General features: G+C 42.5%; 1 protein-coding gene across 1 annotated transcript in view; it reads left to right on the forward strand.

Annotated features, from left to right (window-relative positions):
- The window catches only part of EGLN3 (egl-9 family hypoxia inducible factor 3), a 30987-nt gene extending 6193 nt beyond the window's left edge, over positions 1–24794 (forward strand). Inside the window, exons 2-5 of the mRNA XM_030483843.1 lie at positions 15403–15522; positions 18713–18849; positions 19564–19637; positions 21009–24794. Coding sequence (XP_030339703.1) covers positions 15403–15522; positions 18713–18849; positions 19564–19637; positions 21009–21046 — 369 coding nt within the window. The 3' untranslated portion in view covers positions 21047–24794. The remainder of the gene's footprint in view (positions 1–15402; positions 15523–18712; positions 18850–19563; positions 19638–21008) is intronic.
- The last annotated feature ends 695 nt before the right edge of the window (positions 24795–25489 follow it).

The following is a 25489-nucleotide window of genomic DNA, read 5'->3' on the forward strand; positions in this document are numbered from 1 at the left end:
AAGGAGCAGAAAAACAAAACTGGAGATAAAGCTGAAGAGCAGTACTGCCTATAGAAATATACTGGTTTATTATATGCTACAAAGTATTTTTGATACTTGTGTAGCAGCATGCCTTGCAATTAGTTTACAATAGGAGGTCTGATGAATACCATTATCCAGAAGAAACATGCATAATTTCTCTTTCTTCTAATCAAATGCACATGTTCTGGCATAATGGGTAAGTTCAAATCTGTTCTTCTGGCTGGCTGCCGGCAGAGTCCAGAGCCACTGGAACTGTAAATACAACAGACAAGTCGTTTTATGATATCAGACTGAGGAATTTGACATTGGCACAGATCCTAGAGTGGTTGCTTTGGCTCGGTGTCGAAGCTGATGTTTATATCTGTATTTGTCAAGCAAGATTAGTTAGCCTGGTTAATTATACACAGGAGTGTATAATTTTTACTTGACAATCGGAGCATTAGATGAATATAAACCTGGGCATATTAGCCCTTGTTTTTGTTCTTCATCAAATTATTCTCAATGACTTTTTGAAACTTTCAGAAGATAGTTCTCTGAAAGTGACACCTGGAGAATCTTTCAGATTGGTTCTTCACTCAGCAGGGACAGGGTATGGGAGAAATGGGTCAATATTTTACAGACAATGATGCATATACTTGTAACTGGGTTCAGAAACGTGGGTAGCCTCTATGGAATGGTGTTTGGGCTCATACTTGGGTGTTGTACAATCAGCTTGAGTTTGGTACCTGTTATGTATGATTACTCTTAAGACCCTGACTGTAGTGCACTGGTAGACTTATCCCGTGGTAGGCAGGGGAAAAAATGTGCTGTCATCAGTGTGTGTACACCAGAGGCATTGGCAGCAGATGGCTGCTGTTGGATCTCTTTTCCCTCTCTTGTGAAGAAGTCTGTAACCACCCAGCTACTTGTCTTACACTGTGTTAGGAGCCTGTCCATGTGCTTTACAGTTGAGGTAGTCACAGAGTAAGGCAGAAGGTGGCTAATCCTGTAAAAGAAAATAAGTTTGAACTTTCTGGTGACATTAAGAGCAGAGTGGTCTGTTTATCCTGAGTTTGCGCATGTGTTTGTGGCATCAGGGCAGGTTACTTGACTTTTCTTATATATTGTGTGTAGTTTTGCAGTTAAGCAGTGCTTAATGAGTCTTATTAGACTATAGAGTTAGACAACGATGGAAAAGCAGTGAAATTTTCTGCAATCTCTCCCATTCTGGTAGTGTATTTTCGTCAGTACCTTCTTATCCATTGTCGTGACTGTTCTTTCTCAGCACCACTACATCAGCTCTTAAAGCCAGAGACTTGCAGTGGTCGCCCTACTGCTGTGCCTGCCAGTATGACCTAAGTAAGTATGTGCTTCTCAGTTTGTCTTTCTATGAGGGCTCATTGCTTATTAAATGTCAGTGTAAACCTACCACAGCCATGTGGGGAGGAACACTGTAATACAGATGGCATAATGCCTCTTGGTATGGGGAGTGTTTGTTCTTTGGACTGGCAGGGGTGTGCACAGCATTGCAAGGCATAGTATCCTTGGGAGAGCCACCAGAGAAAAGGCAAGATTCAGAGGTCAGTTCCCCCCTGCTGAGCTTGCATTCTGGGAGGGAGGGGAGCTGGTCTTAAGATTTGTATGCAGCCTTTTCCCAAGGTAATTATTAATGAATAATTCAGTTCATTACAGCTCACTGCTAATAACAGTATATGTTTAAATGGAGGAGGATTTATGCTCATAACACTGATGCAGGGCAGCCTGTGTACAGTAAAAGTGAACTTGTTTCTTTGCATGAAGGATTCCAGCTGCCTGTGTTAATACCAGTGTCTTTATTTGATTTCACAGTAAACTCTTCTTTCTTTGAGTGAGTTGCAGACTTATCTGGATGGTGTCTCTGTGTAATAATACAGCCTTAACCTGCATGTTGCTTCCTGAGCAATTTTCTTGATTTAGTGTGTGGAATTATCTCCCTCTTTTTCTTTCTCCTGTGCTGGACAGATTTTTCTTCATTTTTTTCCCTGGGGTGGTGGGGATGTTCAAGCATGTCTGTACCCCTTCAGCAGTTCTGTTCCATATGTGGAAGGGGTGGGATAGAGGGAGAAGATAAAACCACAATGACCCAAAAATGAATGCATTTTTAATCAGATGAAATCTTGATGCTGACTGGACAGACTTGCCACACTTGGGAGAGATCAATACTTTTATCAAATGTTTCAAGATGATGCTTACAAAGTCAAAGTACTTCTTTTTTTGAGGCATTCACTTTTTAAAAAGTTTTTTTTCCTGTTTGTATTTCAATTGGATTGCCTTTTCTCATTGTGTAATTGGTCAGGGGCAAGTGGTCCTTTGGCACCAGCAGGCCACACAGTGCTCATCCATCTGGCGATGGATGGCTTGTGAGAATGAGGAGGTCAGGAAGGGAAGCCTGCAAGTAAGTGGTGCTGGTTTTAGATTTATGGAGACGGAGGATGTGTGCATACCAGCTCGAGGGAATTTGAAGCCTTGGGTTGGATTTATCATTACTGTAATCCTTCTGTCACAAAGCTGAAGACTGAAACAACGTTGTTAGAAAGCTGCCAGCAACACAAGGCTCCCTAAGCTTCTATGAAAAGGTTTTATTGGATTAGTAGAGGAGCTCTCGGGTAGAGGTGTTTTGGCAACTGCTTCTGGTACCTGTGCCTAGGGCAGCTGATGATCTCTGTGGTGGGCTCAGGGGTGAATAACATGCATTGACACAGAATGGGGGCGGGAGGGGGGGGAGAGAGAGGGAGGGCTTGACAAAAGATTTTTATTGATACATAACATTACATAACAATTTGTTTCAGACATTTCATTGCTTTGAGAAGAGATGACAGGGAATTGGTCAGAAAAGCAAGAAGGTGTCTCTAGCTGTTTGGGTAGTGAGGTGGAGGAAGGAAACGAATGAAGGAGGCTCATGCCAAGTAGACAATCTATCTCCTACTGTTTAAACTATTCACAGGCATGTCATCCCATCAGCACACCACTCCTGACTGTTCCTGTGAGTGATTTGGAGAGAGCTGTAAGTCCTATTTCCCTTCCATCACTTGCTCACACATATGCATCTACTATCTCTCAGTGATAGAAAGGAGCTTTTCCCTACAGTCATTTTTCTCTTGTCATTGTGTTTTGATAAGATTAGTAGACAAAGAAAGTTAGTGCCACCATGCAAAGCACTTAGTAGAAAGCAGCTGATTAAACAAGCTACTTGTTGCTCTGATTTTTTGCAAATAAAATAAGGCAAGAGATTTTGCTGACCATAATAGTTCCATGGAGGCTTACTACACTATCATACCAAAAGCCACCCTGTTTAAAATGAATAGTATAAGTTGCAGGAGTACAGCCTAGCACGTGATCTGCACAGGCTGGAAACAGTTTGTCTGAAGCCTTGTCAGCTGGAAATGTCAGGGTAGCCACAACTTTTGCCAAACATGAAGGAATTCCATCCTACTTTGAAGCAAAAAGATAACCATTTTGAGTCTTGTATATATCTAGTTCATATGAATCCTTCGGTCACGATAGACTCTTTCCTGTGTTTTCTTTTTGGACTTGAAAATCCAGACAAGAAATATGTTTGCATTTTTCTGTCTGCAAGTCATAATAATAATTAATCATTGCTTATGTCTTCTTGCACTGTAATTTTTTTATACAAATCGATAAGGCAAATGTTTTTAAAATATTGGCCCCAGTTCAGCAATTCACTTAAGTAGTTTTTTCTAAAGGCTCTTTTAAATCAGTGGGCCTGAAGCACATCCTTTGATGCTTGGCTTAGGCTGTGCTAGAATGTGTTCAGAAAACTTGAAATGTGCAGTGATTTCTTGTGCTGTGCCCAGTCTTTGTATACCTTTTGTCTGTGATTTGAAATACAGGCCATCTTTTACATGATGTCTTGTGAGAGAGCAAGGAGCCTTATATGATGGAAGTTGTAGATAGGTATGTTTTTTATCTGACCATTGCAATTGACTGTCTTGTGGCAAGCCTGTTTTATACCATCAGCAGTAGTAGTTATTGCAGTAATGCATACAGGGAGATAGGTGCCAGTCAGTGCAGGCAGGGGAACACCATCTGTAATGGGAAAAGTCTAGGGTGCGAGGCACTGTTTGCTGGACAGCGGGCTCCAAGGTGGTGGATGCCAGCATGGAGCTTCCTGGCTGCTCTGAGGTGCCAGGGAGTGCTGAATGTCTCCTACAGTCCCTCGCTGGGCCATGTGAGGAGTAGAAGAAGAAGAAAGGAGGAAAAAAAAAAAAAAGGGCAGAACAAGAGGAATTTGGGAGAGGAGATATTAAGGAAAAAAAAAGGGGAGGGGGAGGGCAGAAGTGTCAATTAGTCCTCAACTTGCCTGTTCCTAGATTGTTAACAGTCTTAGGGTGTTGTGCTTCCTGATGAAGATCACATGTGCACTGCACCTTCCCCTTCTGACTTCCCGTAGGGAATCTGGTAGAAGCAGTTTGGGAAGTGCAAAAAGGAGCAGCTTTACTGTAAATGCTGTAACATGTCCTGCTGTTAAGATACATAAACCATGGCACATGACTAGATGTGGACGAACAGAACAGGGTCCCCAGGGTGTATTGATAACTCTCTTTACAGTGTTCACCAATGTTTCTGTTTCCCTAAATTAACTTGTCCTCTCTCTTCCATTGTCTGTGGAGCATGTGTATGGTGTCTCTGAAGCAGACCAACAGGAAGGGTCACTGCCTGGTTAACTGTTTTACAGACTTCCTCTTCACAGAGGAGCGATGAGAGGATTTGCAAATGCCGGTCCTCATTGCCAAATTTACTGTAATTTAATGTTAGATGGTGGTCAAAGGCTGAAGTGTCAAAGTTGTGCATTTTACCATTCTATTTCTCAGTACATAACCTGACGCCTCACTGGTGACCTAAAGGCTCAATGTCAGTCTGACATTCACAGTGATAATTTCTTGGCAAGTATAAAAATGTAGTTGACTTGTTTGTTTTTTGCTTCTTTACACTTACCTAAGATGTCTGCAACTGAAACTTTTTCTTTTTTGAAGTTTACTTTGTCTTTTGCTGGCACTTGGTAAAAGGCCTGTTTCCATCTATAGAAGCTACTGCTGCTAATTACGAGCAGTATTAGTACAGTGTCTTGGTTGCAGTTGGGAAAGGCACCGGTTGTGCCGATGAATGACCGTAGTTAAGGGCATACCTAGTACCTACTTCACCCCCACTCCTAAATATGCATATATACACCTATAGCTCTGACTTGCCACTACGTCATGCTTTCCCCTCTGTGTTTCCAATGCAGAGAAGCACTTGCACCCCACACCTCTAGCAAAGCCAGCTGCAGCCCCTCACCAGGGAGTTTCTTACCACCACTATTGCCACAGCCAGTCATGCCTGTGCAGCTACCATCTCTCATCTCCATCCCAGGGAGCAGAAGCGACAGGGATGAAGGCTGCTTTCTTTGGCTGCCCAACCAGCTGGCATCCTGTGAGAGCAGCCCCCATCCAACCTCCAGCTTGTCTCACCCCTAGCTGCCCCTGCGGTGGCTCTGAGTACATACTGCTCTCATCACACTGGCTGCCAGAGAGGAAAGGTTTTGGAGAGGAAAAGGAAAAAGGAGGGAACAGAGCCAGAAAGACCACTCCAGGCTTTCTGCATCCTCAGGAAATATCCTGAACCCATACCAGGGAGAACACCTCCCTGTTCAAGTTGCTGTGCTTCCTGCATTCACTACCTTGAATGCCAAAGAATATTATTATTTTAAGACCCAGTCCTGAAGTGGGTCTTGAGAAACCTCCTAAGGGCAATTTCTTCAGTGAGTTGCAGTGGGAACGGCTGGATGAGGCTCTAGAAGGGACTGCGATGGAGCAGAGCAGCTGGCGGGAATGGGCTGGAGGGCAGCTGGGCAGGGAACCCTTGAGGCATGGTTGCGTCCCATGGCTGTGCAGAGCCACTGCCCTGGCCAGTGGGTTGAAGCCTGTGGTAGCAGCCACTGTGCAGCCAGCCTGGAGGCTTGGTCTCTTCTGTCAGGTGGTGGCAGCATAAATCCATGGGAGAGGCTTGACCAGTGGAAAAATGGGATTTCAGCAGCCCGTGTTCAAATCTGGAGTCTGATGTTGCCTGCAGCTGAGTTTGGGACCAGGCTTCCTTGTCTATGAGTTGAGAGCTTTTGTGAATAGCTTTAAGATGTGCAAATGTAAGGCTGGAACTCAATTTGTTGTGTGCATGCATATCTGTGTTTATGCATGTTTTCTTTGCTCAGAGTTGCCTAGTTTCTGTCTACACGCATCTTACTGGGGCAAGCACCAACTGTGTAGATGGTGCGGTTGGAGGTATTACGACCCTTAGGATTTCTTTTTCTTTTCACTAACCAACCTTAAAACAGGTGTATAGTTATTACATTATATTATATTATTACAAAATTGTCTTGAATTTGAAAAGCTTATTTCCCTTCCTGCATGGAAAGGTGCTGTCACTGTATATACATTCACTCCTTTGAATTGCACACATACTAGAGAGATTGTGCTGTTGTAATGTACAGTGTAGTCAGAGCAGTACAACTTTATGTGCAGGCAAAGCCTTAGAGGTAGAGACTACATGTGTTGTTTAAGCATAGCAGAAATTATTTCTGATGGTAATCTTATAGATTATGGACAAAACTCATTAAAATAGATAATACAGATATTCATTTAAACAAAATCTTACGTGGGAACAAATGTACTTGTACAGGCAAGGTCCTCTGACAAGGTGGTGGGGGAGCAAAAAATGGGCTGGGGGGATGTGAGACCGCTTCCTTGCAAAGTTAACATGGGAGATAACTGGTCTCATGAATTAACGTTAATTTGGTGCTACTGCTGTGATAACAAACACTTGAGAACCATTCATCTCTCTCTGTTTATGTTCTGCAGTAATGTCTTAGCAGCCTCAGAAGGCCAGACAGCTCTGACAGTTTTGGGAGGGCCCTTGAGGCATATTTGGGGTACCCGCCAAGTGTGATGGTGCTGGTCTGAACCTTGTCTTCCTCTCTGGCGGTGGAGAGAGACTTACATTGAGCCAAAAGGGACAAAGAAAAACACTTCCCTGGTGCGTTGCTGCCTCCACCTCAGTGGGAGCATGCAAGGCCGCGAGAGGTGTCCCGGGCAGTGCCTCGAAGGAGGGACTGTGCTGTGCAGCTGGGGCCTCCCTGTCCCCATGGCACATCTGCTTAGAGGTGGTGGCTCATCACCTCCTGCCTACACCTTGGGCTGCCCTTGTGAGCCTCCAAAGCAAAATGCTCAGGGGAAGGGTTAGGGGTGCTGCGTGCTATGTGTGAACTGATAAGTCTCGTGGGTAGCATTGCTCACTTGTCCTGGGCCCACAGGCTAAGAATAAGTGAATAATAGCAAAAAAGAGATGTTGTCCAGCTTGGGTGACTCTGACACCAGCAAAACAGTTTGCCTGTGCTGTGGCTGTCTTTCCTGACCTTTTTTATCTCATGAGAGCATCAAAATATGTGCAGTTCTTTAAGTGCTGCAGGAGGAAGGGGAAAAAAAAAAAAAAGTGGTATAATCCTCTGGGTGGTTAGTAGCAGAACTGAAAAGGATTTAAGTGCTGACAAAGAATGAAAGGCTGGTGGAATATTTAAGGAACTATTAAATTATCTTTCTACCACACAGATGAGGGTATTCCACAGAGGATGTCTATGCTGGTTACTATGCCTTTATTCCCCACTGAGAACCTGAATGTACAGCAACGGTCCTTACAGATTTCCATAATAAGCCTGTACTTACTTACAAATTTGCTTTTCTGCAGGGGTGGCGCTCGTCACCTGTCCCCCGGGACTCGTTACAGGAGATGCTGTCTCTGTCTGCGTTGATTGCTTGAGATGCCTTCTTCTTAGTGCAGCTCAGCCAGGTTTGTCTCCTGGCGGAGAGAAGGGGACTGGAAGAGTTTCCCGGGTGATGAAAGAGGGCTTCAAGAACACAGAAAAATAATCTTGAGATTTGATTAAACAGTATTATTATTTTCTTTTCTCAAGTGTGGGAAATAAGCGTGTGTGCAGCAGCAGGGGGAGGGAGACCAGTAAGAACCAGAACAGAGAAGTCTGTGCGCTGCAAACGTGGGTTTCCCCCTCTTCCCTCCACAGTGTGTCTGTGAAGTGTACTCTGGAGTAAAGTTTGCGTTTGATCGCGGATGGCCTCACGCTCTGCACGTAGCACTGTTGTTAAGCCATCATCCCGCTGGCCTTGAGCCAGGGCTCAGCGGCACAGGGGCGGGCGGGCTTTCTGTACTGAAACAGCCTTTATTGATACATTGATGCACTGCGCATGTTTACAGCTGCTAATTGGAGACTTAATCTGAATATCCTTGACTGAACTAATTCACTGGCAATAGCCCTTTAAATTTCAGGTCCTGCAGTGATGGTATGCCTGCTCTTCACAGCACACTAATTTCTTCTGAAACTGTATTGTCTCTGTGAGAGTGCAAGGCACAATGACCACAACGAGTAATGGTTCAACCTAAAATGTAGTTTTGGGTCAGAGGAGGATGTTAAGTAAAATGTTACCTAGAATCATAGGCTGATTTGGGTTAGAAAGGACATTAATTCCAACCCCCCTGCCATGGGCAGGGATTCCTCACACTAGACATGTCACCCAAGGCTCTGTCCAACCTGGTCTTGAACACTGCCAGGGATTTTACCCTTGCAGAAGGTGAGAGAAGCACTGAGGAACTGGAGAAAAGTGTTAATTGCCATACATGCAGAAATGGGTAGATTAATTAAATGTACAAGAAAGGAGGTTAATCCTTTTAATTATTAGTGGAGATAAAGATGCTCACTGAAAGGACAGTTGGGCTCCTATGGAGCTTTTAGATTTGTTACCTTAAATTTCAGTATTCTCTTTCCTTCTGGCCATGGCCAGAGAATTTGGGTGGTGGTCTGAAGGCAAGAGGTGTTCTTTTATTTTGCTTTTTTAAAGAAAAAAAAAAAGGGGGGGGGGGCAGTGTAGACAGTGTACAGTGGAAGATGAATGCCTGGGACTCTTGCCCAGGAAACCACAAGTCCAATTTCTCTCCTTGGAAGCCTGGAGAACTCCGTTGGCTGGGTCCTTTCATAGTTTCCTGAACTACCCCTTCACTTCAGGATCCCAGGTAATACCTAGCAATGGGGACAGCTCAACAAAACTCACCACTGTCTCCAAAACTTGGTTTGCAAATGCTCCCTATTCTCTTGGCAGTCGCAGATAGTTGCTGCCGACACGAAGCATGGCTTTCCACTTCACAGTAGCACTGCCCTGGCAGCCAGCTTGAACTTGAAGGGCATTCAGATTTATCTCTAAGTGGCTGTTCTGCTAAGAAAAGGAATAAAAAATAGTCACAAACTTCAGCTGTCCTTCACATTAATGGGTCATGAAGAACTGAATTTTGTTGTCAATCAGAAGAAAAGCTTCCTAAGTCCCATCACAGATTCGTTTAACAGGGAACTAATTTTTAAAGCAGCATCAATATGTGATCTAGCTTCCTTAAAGACAGATTCCATGAGATTTGAAAGCTTATTGGGTGCTCCTTGAGCTACCTCTAGATAACATGCCAGTCATCAACAGCTGAGTGGCATGGAGATAATCCCTGAACAGAGCTTTCATGGGTACCCTTAGTTCTAGAAGAAATTTAATAAGCAGAAACAGTTTTCCATCTTATGGTAATTAGAATAATATCAGGTAATAATAGCCTTCTGGTTCTATCAGTCTTTCATATCTTGTTTGTCATGGCTTGTTTGGCCCTTCAGTACATGCTTGTCACTTGAATGCAAGCATACTTGCATCCAAGGTATGTTCATTGTGTAGGACTACTGCAAGCTAATGAAAGAGGTGTATTCAGGAAACTCTGCTTGTAGCTGAATTTGTAGAGTTTGATCTGCTTTGCATTTCATGAAAGAAGGTAACCGCCCTAGGGGTTTTACTGTTATTTCTATTGGCTTTTTGTGCTATTTAGGTATTGTCCATACGGCTTTGGATGAAAGTTGAAGTGAAACATTGCAAATGTCTTGGCCTGCCAAATTCTAGCACTTTCCCAAGTGTTTCTCAATTTCTGAAAATAGGCTCTTTCCTCACACAGCTTTTTCCCTCTCTTGCCTCCACCGCTGAGCAAGAAGCTGATCAAAGAGGAGGTGGCTAGGTTTAGCTCCATAATAGCTGTTTGATTGAAGACTGATACTCAAGATATGGGTGAGGAAATGAGGTACTGGTTTCTCATGTAATACTGCCAATGAAGCCCATTTCATGTTTTGACTGAAGCAAGCAGGGTTTCACACTCGCGCCTCGCTTGGAATTAGTGATTCCCCTTCCAATGAATCTAATGTCTCTTTTTTTGTTTTTTTTGTTTTAACATAATTTTCTTCCCTCTGTTCCCTCCCATCTCTACAGAGTATTAAATTAGACCAGTTTTGCTACTTCATATATAGCAGTTGAGTGTGTTAACTTCCATAAATTCAAACAAACTAATATTTAATAATTTTCACAAGTATTTCACACTTAACCATTATAAGCTACACAGTAGAAAACACTTGGGTGCAATTGGGTGCAACAAGAAGGTACTTAAGAAACACCCCATTGCGCCTGTGTGTCAGGCAATCCTCAACTGAGAATCTCTTGTCTTTGATCATGAAATGTCAGACTACTCATGTTCTTTTAATGTAGGACATGCTGTGTGCCTTTCCCTTTCTGGCTGTACAGACTGTGCACATCTACAAACTAAAATCAGGTTGTGTACAATATGCAGTCAGACCTAAGTCAATCAAGTGAATCCTGGTAGTCTTCCTGAAGTCTGGTCAAGTGATTTTTGCTTGTACTCAAGTTTGGGACTGAGAACCACATATTGGACTGAGATTTGGGGAACTTGGAAGTGTGCAGCCAAATAAAAATGTATCTGAAAGCTGCAGTGGCTATAGCATCAATTCTTATTAACACCTTGGTTTTCTAGATACCTGTAATAGTGATATTGTAAGTCAGTTTTGCTTTGTGTTTGTGTAGCACCTTTCATCTAACAGACTTTACAAGTAATTTCTGAATTCAACTATTTGATGTACAAGCCGTATGCAGAGAGAATCTACGCTAGGGATCAAAACTAGCAGCTGTTCAGTGCCATACAAGACAAATTTGGTACAGAAAATGGCAAAACATATTATGGAGTCTTTAGCTTAATCTGCAAGGGCAATTGGTGTTGGTAGGATAATTATGCAGGTCAGAATTTTCTCTGCTGGTTGCAAAGGTCATACTAGTTCTGAGAAGAAAATATAGGATCAGTATAGGGTTACAATACCAACTATACAGTCAGCGCTAGGAGTCCATGGGGGCCCTTGCTTAGTGCTAGCAGGCAAAGGTATCATCTCCTTCTGGCCTGCTGTCATCACTGCTTCCTATTAAGCAGTGTTCATTTCCGCTTATGAACCTCTTCTAGCTGAGGTATTCTCTGAAGCGTTTTGTTCCAAGTATCAGTCCACTCCAGCTCTGCTTATTTTATGAAATGTAGCAGAATGGTGCCTCACAGCATGGTCCTGGCTATCAGCTTAGAGAACTTGTTTTTCCCCTTGCTAGAAGCACTGGGAGGCAGGGGAAAATCCTCTCTATGGAACTGTTGTTTTTTATCTGCCTCCAAACTTTGCTGGTGTCTTGCAGTTTGACTTGCAGATTTCTCTGGCTGACTTGAGTGTAATACTTAAAGTGAATGATGAATAACTTATTTTTGCAAGCTTCTGTGCAGTGTGGAATTTACTGATGATTCCTGGCTCCTGACTAAAGCTGGTAATTACTGCTTGTTTAACTGGTGGTTGATTTGCACCCTCTTGGGAAACCTAATATCTGTAAAAATGACAGTGCAGGAGCTGCAGTCTTAATGATTTGCTTTTCATTTTCCAAGTTTTGTAGGCTTAATTTGTGACTGTCAACTAGACCACCAGAGCACTGGTCTTCAAGCTATGGCATGTGTGTGTGCAACATGCCATAAAAGGCATGCATCTGTATGTCAGTTTTAAACAACAGCTGAACAGTTAAAGACAAACTTATGTATTTTAACTTAAAGTACTGGGTGGTGAGGAGGGGCAGTGTTGTTGAAACTTGCTCTGAGTTGTCACACCAGGAAGTTAAGCCAAGTAACAGCCATTGTAATGGATAATGGATCATATTAAAAAAAAAAAAAAAAAAAAAAAAAAGTAGGGTACATTCCTGCTTATTGCTGCTGGCTATTGTTAGTTTAGGTTTGGAGATGGTTAATGAAGGGAGATGCTTCCAAAACGAGAGTGTGCTTTTCTGGACACAATAGCTGAAAGTATAGGAAATGAGTTTTACTGACACTCCACTTTCTCACCTGGTAAATGGTTTGATTATTATGATCCAGCCTCTGGCTTTTGTAGCTGGCCCGTGCACTAAGCTGGCAAATGCCAGTGTTCACCAGTTAACTAAATTAAGTCTGGGTCATGTATCTCATCTCCCGTTTCTTGTTTGCTTTGAATGAATCCGAAAGTAGTGCTAACAGCTGGAATCCCTGCTGAGGCCAGCTTGATCTGCTCTGGAGCTGTTCCAGCCAGTGCTCTGATAAAACTTGATATCATTTCAACAGGCTCTAGGAGGACCAGAATGATTTCCCTTCATTGTTTAAGGTTTCATTCAAATATTCACCATGCCAGGAAAAAGGATATTTCACTTCTGCTGTTCTCCCTTAGCTGCTGCTACTAGAAAACTTTTTTTTTTTTCCTCTTAAAGTTAAGCAAGAGCATGGCCAGTGCTTTTGAATTCTGTGGGAGTTGTTCTACTTTTTCGTCCCCAGGGACTCTGTGCATTACAGATGCAAAAGGTGCACACTGTAAATAAATAATGCATCAATGCCTCGGAGTCAAAGCACATGTTCTGCTAAGAGAACATATTACATGGTGGAGGCCGGAGAAAACTCTGGCATTCTGCCCAGATTTCGATAGTAAGTAAAGCACCTAAATCCCTTCAAGGACCTGGCCTGCAGTCTATTATTCTTCAGCAGCTTTTTGATTGTCAAATTAAAAAATAGTAATATTGGACTGATTTTTAGGCAGTTCAGTGGTCTTGGAGTAATGTCTGCTCTTCAAAGAGAGAATTCTTTAAGGCCTCCATGATTTTGTGTTGTACATCTATGATCAACTTAAAAATAAGGTGTTGTCAGTCAACAAAGTTTTATTCTCACCATGCACCATCCCTCTGGTGTGATTAGCAGAGCCTTGCTGAGCTAGGCCTTGTGCTGGTGGTGTAGGTCTGCAGCATCCTGGCAGCAGCTGTGCTTGCTGCAGAGATGAGTACCCCTATTCCCTGTCCCCTGTGCTGCCATGTGGGAGGATGTAGAGGAAATTGGAAGTAAAGTTTAGCCTGGGAAGAAGGGAGGGGTGGGAAAGGTGTTTTTAGAATTTGGTTTTATTTCTTGTTACCATACTCCAGTATTAAAGTAATATTTTTCACCAAGGCAAATCTGTTGTGCCATTCTACACTGCAGGCACAGTTCACTTGCGGTTTCCACCCAGTTTATGCCCCTAACCAACCTGTTTCAGCACTAGGCTGTAGGCTGGCCCTTACTGCTGTAATCAGGCTGATAGTGAAATGTAAGTAAAGCTGCAGAACAGTTTGTAACAGCAGAATGACAGCAGAGCAGACAGGATCTATGGCAAGGCACCCAGCCAACTGCCAGGCATGATGGAAGAGGGCTTATTACTTAGAATTAGAGGTACTTAGTCTTGTTCAGCATAATCTCCTGCCCCTGCAGGCCACCAGCCCCCAAGCAGCTGTGGCCTCAGGTGTTGGAGTGAGGAGCAGGCTCTGGTCAGTTAGTGCTGCCTGCAGGTACTGTTCTGCTGGTGCTTGTGGGGAGGGCAGAAAGTCAATTCGTACATGACTTGAAATGCAGAGCAGTATTTTTTCAGCAGTATATGTACACCTGTCCTAACTGGCCAACTACTGTGAGTAGATTTTGTTCTTGGTAACAGAGGGTCAAAGGGATGCACTGTGCTGGTTGGCAGTAACTTCTGTGCTGGTGCTTGTTGGCACAGTAGCATTACCTTTGTGATTAAATGAGCATCTGCTATACTCTAGCTGGTCTGGTGTCCTGTGAGAGCAGCATGGCTTTAGCATGTGCTTGGAAGCAGAAAACAAGACCTGGGAGCTGCCAGGCTGGGGAGCAGCTCTGCTCCCCAGGGGAGCTGTTTTGATTTTGGTGGGCGGTGAGCTTAACATCAGCCTGCAGTGTGCCCCTGCATGACAGAATCCAGGACAATAGTCACAGGAGCCAGTAGATTGAGGGGAGTGAGTCTTGCCCTCAGCCCTGGGGAAGCCACATCTGGATACTGTGTCCAGTTTTCCAACTGAACTTGGCCCATCTCCCACCACTCTTGCTGCTAATACTGGCAAGCAATGAAAGCAGATGGCAGAGGAGTGGGAACAAGACTTCTATTATCACAGCTTTAGTAGAGTAAACTCCATGGAAGGTGACTGGTACCACTACCAAGTAGTTCCACTAGTGAAGAAGTGACTCTGAGACAAAGATCTGGATCCCCACCAGTTTCACCTGCTCTTGCCTTGAATCCTGCTTAGGTTGCTAATGGTATCAACTCAAGTTTAATATGTTTTTGCTGTAGAAACTCTCTTAAGACCTTTTGAGTGTCATGTGGTTTGAAGTAATTAATGTTAGGCTTATCTTGTTATTCAAAGTGAAATTTAAACAACCTGTGAATTAAGCGATTGTATCAGCAAGTCTGGAGATGATCAAAGAGAGAAGTATGTGTCTGAAAGCTGTTTGGTTACTTCTGTGGCTCAGTGCGTGAAAGCAGACATGCACTGCCCTGTGCAAACACAGTTCAAAGGAGTTGCAGGGTTTTGCAGACTGTGCTCTTTGGACTTCTACCCACACCTTCTGGGGACCCTCATTTTGTGTTGTGCCATAGGGATGTGTTAGATGGGAACTGAAAGATATGAATAGAGAAATACGGTGGTAGTAAAGCATGACATCCTGGGATTGCTTTCTATTTTCATTATGACTGGCAAATCAGTTTTGCAATGACTGCTCATCATTAGAAACCCAAGCAAACTTTAGCTGAAACTGCCTCAGAGTCACATAGCTTGTAGAGAATAAGCTTGTACCATACATACCAGTGTTTTAGTGTTTTTATTTTTCTTTTCCTCCAACTTTAATGATATATATAGTGAAATATGAAGTGTATTTATATCTGGTTTGGAGTTTTACGCTGGCTTACTTATCCAGTGAAAGAAGCTTGTGCAAAGATACTTTCTGGTGGTGTCTGCTGTAGGTTTTGGATTCATTGTTGAAAAATACCAAACCAAATTGGTGGTGGAAGGATATTTGGCAAAGAAAAACTGGAGATGAGCATCTTTCAGAACTTATTTTTTTTTTTTACAATCTTTATCTTTCATTCAGGCTATGGTTGCTTGCTATCCTGGAAATGGAACTGGGTATGTTCGTCATGTGGACAATCCAAATGGCGATGGGCGCTGCATCACCTGTATTTATTACCTGAATAAGAACTGGGACTCCAAGGTGAGTAAGCCACAGGCAGAAGGAAAAACTACAGAGCTTTGGTGCTGTCAGTTTCTTCCATGAACTCTGAACTTCTGAACAGCTGTTCCATTCTTCATCTCTACATTTATTTTCTTGGTGTTTATGTCAACCTTTTGGAAGTAAGAATCTGAACTGTTGCCTTATCATTCTCTCTCCCATCCCACACACAGTGTTGTTGCTATAGAATAGAGATTCTAAGCACTGGACTGCTGGCTCTTATGATTTGTTTAGAGGAAAAAGCAATGAAGCACTAGAAAGAAAAACATAATCCACTAAACTATAAGTGGATTCTAGGAGCAGAATAAAATGACAGCCCAAATTTGGGACTTCAGCATTCTTGATACCATTCCTTCAGGCTAACTTGCAGAAGATCTTCAGGCAGTTGCCGTTGTGGTTTTCTTACTTACAAAGTGATGGAGCTTAGTAAGAGGAGCAAGCACGTGGTTTGTCCTCTTCGTCTTTGACTCCACCAATGGGTCGCCTGACAGGACGCTGCTCTTATTTCTGCCTTAATTACTATAGGCGGTAAAATCAGCCTTGAATTTACTGTACCTTTATGTTAGAAACAAAATAAGAGTTTGTAGAATCTCAGGATGTCTCTTTACACTTCTATTGTTATAACGTGGCACAAACCATTCACATGGGTTATCTATTGAAATTTGCCAGATGTTTTTTCTCTCTAACCTGTCTTAGCCACTTTAGCCTCCATGTTGAGGCTCTTTAAGCACATGTAAATACTATGAACCCCCGAAAGTGAGTTCAGATTTAGAGGCAATGCCACTGCAAAATACATTGTTTGAAAACCACATTCCTTTATGGAGAGTATGACAATGAAAGATCTCAATATAATAAAATGAAAGAGGAGATGTGGGAGGAAATGCAAATATCCCAATTTATTTTGTGCACTGCTCTTATTCTAACATTGAGAAAGCACCCAAGTGGATACTAAGAAGTCTTAACTGAAATCCAGGATGCTGGTGGACAGTATTATGTGGGTATGAGGGCAATTTTATGCAAATGTATGCTGGAGGAGATGCATACTGGCATTTGAAAGCAACCATGTTCCCTTAAATAGAGAAGGGCCACAAAGATGGTTTGGGGGCTGAAGCACCTCTCCTATGAAGGCAAGCTGAGAGAGTAGGGCTTGGTCAGATCAGCCTGGAGAAGAGAGGGCTCTAGGAAGACCTTGTAGCAGCTAAAGGGCGCCTACAAGAAATCAGAAGAGAGACTTTTTACAGGGGCGTGTAGTGACAGGACAAGGAGTAATGGCTTTAAGCTGAAAGAGGGTAGATTTAGATTAGGCATTAGGAAAAAAATCTTCACTGTGAGTGGGGTGAGACATTGGAAAGATTGCCCAGAGGAGTTGTGGCTGCCCCATCCCTGTAAGTGTTCAAGGCCAGGCTGGATGGGGCTTTGAGCAACCTGGTCTAGTGAAAGGTGTCCCTGCCCAAGACAGGGGGGTTTCATGATCAATGAGTCTATTGTATTACAAGTCATTACCATGAAGTACAGTGAAACAAGAACCTTAGCCCAGGCCCCCCAGCCGATAAACGCTAAAACAGCAAATAGTGGCTGTAAGTAAGGTACAACATGCTGAAACTCTGAGATCAAGCGCAACACGTCTGAGAGCCAAATAATCACCATTGTGACGAGTAGTAACAATGAATGCTTATCACAAATATGATTAAACACACTCTGGTCAGATCTGTCGTTATCTCAACCTTTCGAGCCCCACGTTGGGCGCCAAAAAGAACTGTCGTGGTTTGAGCCCAGCCGGTAACTCAGAACCACACAGCCGCTCGCTCACTCCCCCCCCCCCTTCTTCCTCCCCCCGCTCCCGGAGGGATGGGGAGGAGAATGGGAAGAATGTAACTCCCACGGGTTGAGATAAGAGCAGTCCCGCAACTAAGGTATAACACAAAACCACTACTGCTACCACCAATGATAATAACGATTAGTGAAATAACAAGGGGAGAGGATACAATTGCTCACCACCTGCCGACCGATACCCAGCCCGACCCGAGCAGTGATCTGGGGCTTCCGGGTAACTCCCCCCGGTTTATATACTGGGCATGATGTGCTGTGGTATGGAATACCCCTTTGGCTAGTTTGGGTCAGGTGTCCTGTCTCTGCTTCCTCCCGGCTTCCCCTCCTCCCTGGCAAAGCATGAGACTGAGAAAGTCCTTGGTTGGAATAAACATTACTTAGCAACAACTAAAAACATCGGTGTTATCAGCGTTGTTCCCAGGCTGAAAGTTAAAAAACACAGCACTGCACCAGCTACTAAGCAGGAGAAAAATGACTGCTATAGCTGAACCCAGGACAGAACTAAATGATCTTTGAAGTCCCTTCCCACCCAAACCATTCCATGATTCTGTGAAACCTGACCTAATAGTTTCTTGCTGAGGTTTGTATGCCATATGGAAGTACTAAGTTACGTTGGTACTGGGTGACGACATCTTCCCTGCACTATGTGGTGCAGTATAAAAGCCTACGAAGAGTCCTCTCACAGCAGCAGGGAGGAGGCGGAGTCCACTTGCATCTTTTGAAGTTTCTGTAGTGTGTGGAAATCACCAGACTTCTCTGAAACTCATGGCACATGGAAAGAGAAATTAGGTGGTAGAGAGACCAGGCTATGTCATAAGTAGGGAAAATACTGGCTGGCAGATATAATACATTTATGAGAATTTTATTACAAATCCAACAATAGAACAGACTTCACTCTTCCCAGGGTGTTAAAGTTAACTCCTGCATGATCAGATGCAGGCACTGAAATATCCTAAGCAGTACCTAGCAGTAGCTGGGAGGAGAGTCTGATCTCAGTCTGGTCAGGTGGAACAGCCTTACCTGCCTTGTGGTATTCACTGGTTCTGGGGATGTGTCTGGGAGCTCCAGGGTTTCCCACTGTTTGTTACAGAGCTAGTGTTGTCTTTATCTTGGTTCATTTACTTTAGCCAGATGTTTATGCTGAAACATTACAAACTGTTTTGGAAAATCAAGGTGTCCAAGAGATTCAGTGTATGGTTTTCCAGTGTTGTCATGTAGCTGTCTTCATTATCATTAGATGTTTATTCCCCATGTGTTGGGTGCTGAGGAAGAAGAAAGTCATTGTTTGCATGAATATGTGAGTGTTTATATGCGTAAAAAGCAGCCTTTCCTTTTCTTTCAGCTGCATGGTGGAATTCTCCGGATATTCCCAGAAGGAAAGTCCTATGTAGCAGATGTTGAGCCGATTTTTGACCGATTACTTTTTTTTTGGTCAGATCGAAGGAACCCACATGAAGTTCAGCCTTCTTATGCAACCAGGTAAGTAGTACATTTAGTATTGACATTTGGCCAGGGAAAAACAAAGTATCTCTTCTACCAGTATCTGTATCTAAAATTATGGCCATGGTGGTTGGTTGTGTTTTTTTTTTTTTTTTTTTTTTTTTTTTTAATATACGTGCATAACAAATAGTTGGCTAGATTTTGAGTGAATTTTCTGGTTTTGAGTCACTGGGAATTCTCTCATCAAATGAGGAAGAACAAGCTTGTATGATAAGATTCCTTGTGTGATGAAAAAAATCCCTTTTACTATTGACAGGAGAAATCTTCCAAGCCAGGCATAGCTATTTAGCTGGGAGATGCTGGGTTATACTTTTGCCCTTCTAACACTATAGGGATTCTTAAGGCTACCATCTGTCAACAGGCTACAAAAAGCCAATGTGATGTAGGGCAACCCCCAAGCTGCCTACAGGCATCCCAGAAAAGAAAACCAGCCAAAGGTCTGTAAGCTGCTTTTGTCCTCTGTTACCAGGGGTTGTGCACTCTCTTGTGCCTCCAAGCAGAAATTCTCACCTATATTTCTATCTTACTTGATAATAAAATACACATTTAAAATGCTTTCTATATTTATCTATAAAGATGTGCCATTTGCATCCTATTATCTGCTAATCCAGGTTGTTGTTTGCTTTCTCCATGAGCATAAAACTATTTTAATAGCAAAAGTTGAAACAAACACAAGATTTCTTTCTTTTATAGATATGCCATGACTGTGTGGTATTTTGATGCCGAAGAAAGAGCAGAAGCCAAAAAGAAGTTCAGGAACTTAACTGGTATGGTTCTTTTATAAGTGTTCACCAGAAAGAATTTAATGCATTTTGATATTTTTGAAGTCGGAGACAGACTAGGAATAACTTTATAGCTAGATGGGTTATGACATTCATTTTTAGAAAGCTTTTTCTTCTCTAATCACTAGTCAGTTATTTTATGCGAAGTGGAAAAGTTGTGACAGAAGAAGATTCAGGCCTGACCTCAGTATTCCTCATAAGTGTGATGGGGGGAAAACAAGAGAGGAAGTTGCCAATTTCTCTCCCAAATGGCTGCTGAGATTTTGTCGCACCCTATGTGGCTGTTGCAGTCACTGGGAGGACCTAAGCAAATCTTGTTATTTGGGAAGTATATTTTTGTCTCCTCCAAAATTAGTTTAGCACAAAGTCATTAGATTTACTCAAGCAGTTTCAGCATCGTGTTCTCTGAACATTCTGGCTGAGTAGGGTCTATATACTATATTAATGAAGGGCAGTTGGGGCCTGCAGTAATGCAGAAGGGATTTGTCTTTAGTTTACAAGTAATTTTCTGAGTGAGGATATTCATAATGACCTGGGAATGTGTAGATTATGAATTGGAAAGAAACTAAATTTAGAAATATATAAGTGCATCTTTTGGAAACCAATTGCTACAGTAGCTGTGATTATGGTGCACTTCAAAAGCTACCTACATTCAGCTGGGTCTCACGGGTAGCTTAAAGTCAGCCCAGAGACACTTCTGCAGAAGCCCTGGAAAGAGGTGACCCCCGCTTTCCTAGAGGCAGCCACACTGCCTGCTACCGTAGTAATGGCATATGAGTAATGAACTAAGTTGTCCAGATGTGTTTCAACACCCTAGGTGGGACCATGCTCAAAGGTTTGATGTTTGAAGCAGTTTAAGGTCAGGGACTGCTTCAGGCAGGTCTAGAAATACAGTTTGGAGAGCACTGGTCTTTTTTAAAGTATGTGCTATGCAGCTGAGGACCAGCAAAGTTGTGATTAGTTAAATGCTTTTCAGAGCTGGCTGTTGTCATCTCTGTAGTTGGTATGCAAAGCAAATACTGGCTTCACCCTTTTAAAAGGGATCATGAGCAAGGGGCCATGACTCTGTGCGTGTGTGTGTGTAAGTATAACAGATCGGGAATCTGAAAGTTTCTTGGTCTACTTAAATGGTGCATGAATGTCTTCAGTTTCAACAGGGCAAATATACAAAACTTTGATATGACTGTCTCCTTAACATGCTGTGGATTCATACAGTATTACGCTCCATGTACGAGTGTGAGATGGAAAGTGCTGTCCACTGAAAACAAACCAACTTTATTCTGTTTCTGAGTTTTCAGATGAATGCTGTCAGAACGCTCAGTTTAACAGCCTCTCCTTTTTGTCTTTTCAATGTAGATGCAAGGAAGAGAGAAGCACCTCTTAACGAAGACTAATCAACTGTTCCTGAACTCCTTGTGAGGAAATAAGATTCCCAAAGATGACTTCCACTTCCAGCGAACAAGGGCAAATGCTTGTTATGCACGAGAACGCACTGGTTGTGTCTAGCATGTGCATCTTACGTTGATGGTACTTAAGGCAGCTTTCTGTCATGCCTGCACCTGGTAGAAGGAACACTTGTTTTCTATTTGCCTTTTGCTGGAAAAAGTAACCAGGGTTAAAGGAAAAAGAAAAAAAAAAAAAGAGTATCAATAAGTAGTGGCTCAGCCAACTGGCTTTTGATCACTCTTGTAACCAAGATAATGATCATTGGAACTAGTGATAAAATACTGAGTCTTATTTGCACTTTATGTGGGGGGGTAGGGGAAATCTAGCTCAATGGGAAGGAGCTTTACAAGTTTAAAATCTGTGACAGACTGCTAATGGGCAAGGAGAGATATTGGAAATCTGAAATTAAATTGGATTTTTGTAGAGTGTCATCTTATGGTCTGTCCCACATGGGCCTGTTGACGTACTGTTCATCACTTTGCCATGCTCAGCTTTTTGATAGCATGACTTTCCAAATGAATTTTCGTCTACACAGTCATTGCGTTTCCTGGAATTTGTTTGCTTTTCAAGAGTCAAGTTCTAGCTGTGCAGTTGCACTGCCCTTTCTGTCCCAGGACTGAAGGGGAATTAGTTATGCATCTGTCCACAACTTTTGTAAAAACACTTCCTTCCTGTTCTGAGCAGGATGGGTTGTATTTTCATGGTTTGGTAAAGGAGCTGTTTTCTCCCAAAAGTTTAGTGAACTTAGAAGGCTGATGGCACACAATGTGTTAGCACTAAAGGCCAATGATGCATAGAGTTAAGTGTTGTTTTCATGACTTCTCCATCTACTATGTTTTGTATGACACAGACATGAATCTGAAAAGTACATCTGGCAGTCTGGCAAGTGTATGACAAATAATGGGTAACTTAGACTTTATTTCTATGCTGCTTATCCTTAGTTAACACACTTGTTTAACTTTGCATGTGTATGTAATTTGAATGAAACAGCAATTCTGTTTCAACAGATCTGTTACACCAGATAACTACTTCTGCTGTGCCCAAGCTGTGAGATCGGAGTTATTCAAATGGCAAAGCACCTTTTTTTTTGTCTCTCTTTTTCCTTTTTTTTTTTTTTTTTTTTTTTTTTTAATTTTTTTTGACCAGCACTTACTATGCAGTTCAGAATAGCTCAATGAAGCTGGGAGCTGGCAGTGGATGTATTTATGATTCACATAATTGTTCTTAACCTAATACACAAGACAAAAATGAATGCGAGTGTATGTCAGACCCTACGAAACGTATGACAGACACCCTCTTCAGTGACCTGTGTTGCCATGCCACCAGCCCACAGTGGGTAAGGTGGTCTGTCTGAACCACCAGCCCCTGCACTGCTTCACCACGCAGTGCTAGGCTGTCGTGCTGGTGATGGGTCTCCAGGCCAGCTCTGTTGCGCTTGAGCTGGGGAATGAAAAGGTAGTGTGCAATGGCAACTATTAAACATCAGCAACAGAAGGGTAATAGCTGTATATGACAGAAAAAAACCCAAAACTTTTGTGACTTAACAAATGGTAATAGAAGTGGAGTATTTTTTAGCAGTTCTGTCTCTAAAGAGAGAGAAAAAAAAAAAGAAAGAGCTAGGCATCCTTCAGCCTGTCCTTGAATTCTGAATGTAAGTACAGTAGTGCTAAGAAACACCTCATTCTCTCTGGCTTCTCCCAGAGATCCAGCTGTGGTCTTACGGGCTGGACTTATTTCCGCCTGACCACTGTGCACCTTAAGAGAGCAATATGAGGGAACATGTGACATATTCTTATAATTCAAGACTAGAAAAAGACAAATAATCTGATAAATGTCCTTTTATGTTAGGAAAAACATTATTCTACTACAGTTGCTTCTAAGTAACACAGCAATAGACTTGAATGAAGCTTGACAATAACTTGAAATTCTCATTCTGCAATGTTCATGTAGGAGGCGAAAGATTTAGGGCTCTTCCCTGAGAGTGAGGTAACCATCTGAAAGATGGGAGGTGTTGAAAAGGGGGGCTCACAGGATTATTATTTAAAAAATGGGGTGGGGGGGAAAGCTAACCTGTTGTATTGCTATGCAAAGTTGATAATGGCATGTGAATTTGACTCTTCTACATGATTTTAAAAGGGGCAAAGACACCTAAACCAGAGCAGAACACGTCTTGCTTTGCCATTAGAAACTGTAACCTAAAAAAAATGCACTAGAAAGAGATGTTAGTACACATCTCACTGGAGCCTAGAACAGCAGAAGAACAATGAGGTGGGAGGGGAAGGTTTTGTATAAAGGCTGAAAAAGAAAGGTACTTCAGTTACCACTAGTGCTACCACCTGGCTTCAGCAGTGGTCAGCAACATGTGTGTGGTGGGTAGAGCATAGAGCAGTATAGATTTTTATTGTAAATAAAGTACACATTTTCATTTTTGGCCAATATATTTCTGATCTAGATAGAGGAGAAAGCAATTATTCTCAGAGAGCAGTCTTTATTAACACACATAATTAAGTACGAAAAAGTTGAGGGCACAGGATTTTGGAACCAGTTCCTCAGTTCTCTATTCTAGCCCTTTACCCTGTTTCCAGATCAGTGGAATGATCTCCTTGAAGATGATGTAGTTTAATGGGGGCAAAAGGGTGTTGGTCATGTAGGAATCCACTAGCTTGATGTTTTCTACACAGATTTCTCTTGCCTGTCTCTGGAATTGTTGCAAACTGTTCTGCATGAATGAATTTTTCTGAAGAATTCTGGGAGAAGCAGGTTGTTGCTGTAGGGAGGGCATTTGAAGGAGACTTTCCCTTGCTTGTGTTTTGTCTTTGTGGCAAGCTGTTTGAAACATCTATGGCTAAACAGCACTTGTCACCCAGTTGTGAAGAAGAGTGATTTCTCTAAGGCATTTAATTTTTTAGACCGCCAAAAGTTTTGCTGGTTTCTTTTTTCCTCAACATTTAGGTAATGTGCCTTCGTCATTCATATCTGTGAAGATGTTACTTGCCACCATGTGTGTGTCATGTAAGGTTTTCATGGCTCTATGAGAAATATAGTTGCCTTTCCAAATGTAATTGCATTGGAAAAATATGCAGAGCCACCAGGCCACAATTTCTTACAGGTGGATTTTGTTGAGCAGGGAATAAAAGGCCAGGAGACAGTGCTGAAAATCAAGATAGTATTTGTATTCTTAAACTTATAACCACTGGCCTTTTGAGCAAAGTAGCCTCTAATATATCTTGCTTTCTCTTGATTACTTCTGGTTCTATGAGGAATGGCCTCTGCAGAGTACTATCTAAAATGATCCACTTTCTTTTCCTTCTCTTTTTAAACAGTTTTAGTCCTTTCCTATTTTTTAAAATGTTGGAATATGTTATATATATTTGTTGTTGTTGTTGCAAAATAGCTGGCTCTAACATCACTTGCATCTAGAAGAAAATGTATCTATTTGCAGGCAAATAACTAGTTTTACTTTCACTGTGATATACTCCCAGCAGATATCTGAGAGTGAGTTATGACTACATCTTCTCTTGTCAGGTTGTATGCTGGTCAACAATGCTGGCACTTTGCTTCGGATCAATATAGAACTCCCTAGTAATATTTTACCATACATCACATTTTGTGTTCCTGTTACTATTAAAATCAAACACAAAAACAAAACTGTGGCAGGAGTCAATAAACACTGGGTCATGTTAAATGTCCTGTGCACCTCTTTTCAGTCTTGTGTCATTCCATGGCCAGGGTTGGTGTGGGTGGGTGCAGGACCACACAGCTGGGTGCGGGGTGGTGGCACTGCACACAGATGACACTGAAATGTGCTGTTGGAGAGAGTTCTGTTTGCTGCCATCAGCTTTGCACATTTCTTTGGTCATTTCCTGCTATTTTGAAGTTACTTACCTTGCTAGCGACCCTCCTCTTGAAATGCCTATTTGTTTTCACACTCCTGTTGAACCAGATAACATTCTCATGATTCAATTGTTGTCTGATAAGTTTTATTTATAACAGCGTTCACATCCTCCGCCTTCTACTTTTCCAGCCTGAATCCCACAGTTTTCTCCTGCAGCTGTGGGGGAGGCTTCTGCCCACTCCCACTAACATTGCAGCTGAATGAAATCCAGGACATTTTCACTCGTCTGTTAAAGTGCTGTGGACTTTTTTGATTCTTTTGCAATATTGTGAATAGTGGGAATTCGCCCCCACTATGTGAAAGACGCTTTCTGTCGTGGAGGGCTTGGATTCGACTTTTTTGTTAAAGAGGGGAGAGAATTCTAGATCATTTGCCACTTTAAGCATTTCTTTTAGACTGAGGAGTGCTTGGAGCACATGGCGAAGACCTTAGTAAAGCAGAGGGGTTTCTGTTCTGAGCAGGCTCCTCCCTGAGTAAAGGTTTGTAGGCACAGCTG

Source organism: Strigops habroptila, chromosome 4 (genome assembly GCF_004027225.2).
Source record: "Strigops habroptila isolate Jane chromosome 4, bStrHab1.2.pri, whole genome shotgun sequence".
Classification (NCBI taxonomy): domain Eukaryota; kingdom Metazoa; phylum Chordata; class Aves; order Psittaciformes; family Psittacidae; genus Strigops; species Strigops habroptila.